We start from the raw sequence: 4145 nt of genomic DNA on the forward strand, positions 1-4145 counted from the left end.
GTTGCATCCGAACTACCCTGTCCGTCCTGTAGCCAGAGTTGTGTCTGGTTGGTGGAGATTGTCCCAAAAGTTCTTGTTCAGACGAGGCACTATTTGTGCTCCCAGAACTTGCGGCACTTCCTGTGCTGGTTGACCTACTGAGCACAGGAGCCCTTGCCATGTGCACATGTCCTGTGTGAGGCAAGTGAGGGGGTCTGTGCTCATTGTTATTATTCACATTGACTGGTATGATTTCATGAGTCCTCTCTTGCTTACTGTACCGTGGAGCAGTTTTGGGCCCATGCTTCCGCACCATGGATGGACCTTCTGTGTATTCGTTCCTGCTCCGGAGAACTTTGATCTGGTCCAGAGAGAAGATGGCGGTTGACTGAACCTCCCGTTCATACTCCAGCCGCTGCCTGCTGTCTAAAGAAGGCTGTTGGATGACAACTAATGAACCGCTAGTGCCATGTTGACTTTGTAGCTCCATCTGTAGTGATCTCGACTTCTGGCATTCAATGGGAACTTGGCATGCATCTGAAAAACTGCAACAGAGAAATAGATGCATAAATACAAATGGCAGAGGTGTCGGCTAGAGAGCAGCACACAGAATATTGCTCATTAGGCCATGATCCTAACACTCTAATGGAGCAATATCCACAATCTTCACAAACATTATGTAACCAAATGTTGCAAAAATTTAAACAGAAGAGCAAAAGAGTAATAGAAACCTAAAGCCAACTAGGACTTTACAAATAAAGGCTTCCTGACAACACATGATGGGCAGTATGTCTGCTGTGAGCCCCAGAGCAGCCAGAGACGGATGGAATTACATTATAGGTACAGCTCTGGGGACTAAACTGCTGCAAAATAATCCAATTAGTGTCCGCACCAACAACGGAGCAAGAGAAAGCAGAAGATATCTGCAAGACTCTCACTACAGTCCCAGCAGCTTCTCCTACCAAGACTCTCACTACAGTCCCAGCAGCTTCTCCTACCAAGACTCTCACTACAGTCCCAGCAGCTTGTCCTACCAAGACTCTCACTACAGTCCCAGCAGCTTGTCCTACCAAGACTCTCACTACAGTCCCAGCAGCTTGTCCTACCAAGACTCTCACTACAGTCCCAGCAGCTTGTCCTACCAAGACTCTCACTACAGTCCCAGCAGCTTGTCCTACCAAGACTCACCACAGTCCCAGCAGCTTCTCCTACCAAGACACAACACTCAATATAAACTGCGCAGTCATAAGATATCAGGCTAAGCATCAGCTCATATGCAACCAACATCATAATAAAATGCATAGCTCACAAGTCATGTGAAATTGTGTGTATGTGCCCATGTATACATATCACAGGTACACACCAGCTCACAAGTCATATTCATGTATACACGCAATCTTACAGGTCTGCAAGTACATATGGGTACACACGTGTACTGGCTTGTAAATAGATACAAGCGCACATGGAATAGCCTATAAATTATACATTTGTGTGCTCATTAATGTATACATATACTTTACAATTATGACTTGCAAGCAGTGTGTATAATAAGAGGAAAACAGTATGTACACACATTTGTGACCTAGTGTGTGTTTGTGTACATATTTTATACATACTTACACAGGAACACTAGTTCACAAAAAAACAAACTAGATTTGTAATATATAAGCACCCATGCACATACACATCTCCTTGTATATACACGTGATATATGTAGCGTATATAAACACACACACATCTACCATAGCTGGTTACTCATGTCTTTAAGGCATATATACGCAGGGAAACGCACGCACTAGCTCATATTTCCATAGCTGAAATCCTCTGTATACCCCATGTGGCACTAAATCCCTATATCCAGAGGGGAATCTCAATAGTTTACAGATGGGACCTTGTTCCAGTAATGATTGTCATCCACGTTTAGGGAAGGTGGGGGTTGGGGGGAGATCCCAGGATGGGGGAGACAGAGGAAGGAAAAAGTTATGAATGAAAACAATCCCTGGCTGTGAGGAGGAGGAGGGAAGGTGAACATGACCGCAGGGGGGCGGACTTCACACTCATCAACACACACTAATGCCCCATCATTCAAGGCACGGACCCCGGGTACGGCCCGCCATCATTCAGGGTACGGACCCTGGGTACTGCCTAGCCATCCAAGGGCACGGACCCTGGGTACTGCCTAGCCATCATTCAAGGGCACGAACCCCGGGTAATGCCAAGCCATGATTCAGGGCACAGTCCCAAGTAATGCCCTGCCATCATTTTGGGTAGCCCAAGGCAATGCCCCACCATCACTCGGTAAAGCCCTGGGTAAAGCCCCGCCATCACTCGGTAAAGCCCTGGGTAATGCCCCGCCATCACTCGGTAAAGCCCTGGGTAAAGCCCCGCCATCACTCGGTAAAGCCCTGGGTAAAGCCCCGCCATCCCTCGGTAAAGCCCCGGGTAAAGCCCCGCCATCCCTCGGTAAAGCCCCGGGTAAAGCCCCGCCATCCCTCGGTAAAGCCCCGGGTAAAGCCCCGCCATCCCTCGGTAAAGCCCCGGGTAATGCCCCGCCATCCCTCGGTAAAGCCCCGGGTAATGCCCCGCCATCCCTCGGTAAAGCCCCGGGTAATGCCCCGCCATCCCTCGGTAAAGCCCCGGGTAATGCCCCGCCATCCCTCGGTAAAGCCCCGGGTCATGCCCCGCCATCACTCGGTAAAGCCCCGGGTAAAGCCCCGGGTCATGCCCCGCCATCACTCGGTAAAGCCCTGGGTAAAGCCCCGGGTCATGCCCCGCCATCACTCGGTAAAGCCCCGGGTCATGCCCCGCCATCACTCGGTAAAGCCCCGGGTCATCCCCCGCCATCACTCGGTAAAGCCCCGGGTCATGCCCCGCCATCACTCGGTAAAGCCCCGGGTCATGCCCCGCCATCACTCGGTAAAGCCCCGGGTCATGCCCCGCCATCACTCGGTAAAGCCCCGGGTCATGCCCCGCCATCACTCGGTAAAGCCCCGGGTCATGCCCCGCCATCACTCGGTAAAGCCCCGGGTCATGCCCTGGCACCATGGACACGACGGTGCCCTCAGCTCCCCCACAAGGCACGTTCTGCTCCTGTCACGAGTGCAGGTAACACAGGTGAGCAGACCCTGCAGATGCACGCGGTGGGTGCACATCCGCTGCTCCGGCACCTTCCGGACAGCCTTGCGATCTGAGCACCTGTTGATATCCGGGCACTTACCTAGCTGAGAGCAGGGTCCAGGCACAATCCCATGTAAAGCAGCGCTGCAGCGGATCCGGGCGGCGCAGTGGTGATTAAGCATGGGACATGAGGCGTGTCATACTACTACAACCCAAATAATCCCCAGCTCCGAGCGCTGACGGCATAGATCCACAGATCCCTTCTTGTGTGACGATCAATGCGCTCATTAATGGCTGTCAACATGCACGGTGGTAACGCAATGCTGGCCGTGCCTGTCAGCGATACTCCGGCTCCGTGTGGCTGCGTGGAGGGAGGCGGCTGTGGAGGACTGTGCCTAAGACCCCCTCTGCAAAGTAAGATCCAGCGACAAGTAAAAGCGCGCGCCGCAGATAGGTCCTAGGAGCCGCGGAGCGCAGGCTGGCTGATGAATGAGGGTGTCACCCTGTAGCGATCACTCACAGCTCCCGGTACAACCTTCCACGCCTGGCGCTCTCCTGCCTCTGAATGAATGGATTCCTGGAACACTGGGTTTGTTCAAGGGGAGGGTTCTGATTGGCTGGCTCCGGGCTATGGAGCAGCCCCGCCGATTCTGATTGGCTGTCGGGAGGGGGCGCGCTTGCTGCAGTGGCGCGGGCTAAAGATTGCGGGAGCTGAGAGGAGACTGCAAGGTGTATGCGGCGGCCGTACAGGGGACTGCCTCTCCTGGAGCGGCCGCCGTACAGGGGACTGCCTCTCCTGGAGCGGCCGCCGTACAGGGGACTGCCTCTCCTGGAGCGGCGGCCGTACAGGGGACTGCCTCTCCTGGAGCGGCGGCCGTACAGGGGACTGCCTCTCCTGGAGCGGCGGCCGTACAGGGGACTGCCTCTCCCGGTGCTGCTGTACAGGGGACTGCCTCTCCCGGTGCAGCCGTACAGGGACTGCCTCTCTTGGAGCGGCGGTCGTACAGGGGACTGCCTCTCCCGGTGCAGCTGTACAGGGGACTGCCTCT

At 54.2% G+C, this 4145-nt stretch overlaps 1 protein-coding gene across 1 annotated transcript in view; it reads right to left on the reverse strand.

Annotated features, from left to right (window-relative positions):
* Positions 1 to 3647, reverse strand: part of SPRY1 (sprouty RTK signaling antagonist 1) — a 5245-nt gene extending 1598 nt beyond the window's left edge. The window contains exons 1-2 of the mRNA XM_075336240.1: positions 3197 to 3647; positions 1 to 524 (exon numbers count right to left, since the gene is read on the reverse strand). The exon at positions 1 to 524 is cut by the window's left edge and continues 1598 nt beyond it. Of these exons, the coding sequence (XP_075192355.1) occupies positions 1 to 469 (469 nt within the window). The 5' untranslated portion in view covers positions 470 to 524; positions 3197 to 3647. The remainder of the gene's footprint in view (positions 525 to 3196) is intronic.
* Positions 3648 to 4145: the final 498 nt, after the last annotated feature.

Source organism: Anomaloglossus baeobatrachus, chromosome 1, assembly GCF_048569485.1.
Source record: "Anomaloglossus baeobatrachus isolate aAnoBae1 chromosome 1, aAnoBae1.hap1, whole genome shotgun sequence".
Lineage (NCBI taxonomy): Eukaryota > Metazoa > Chordata > Amphibia > Anura > Aromobatidae > Anomaloglossus > Anomaloglossus baeobatrachus.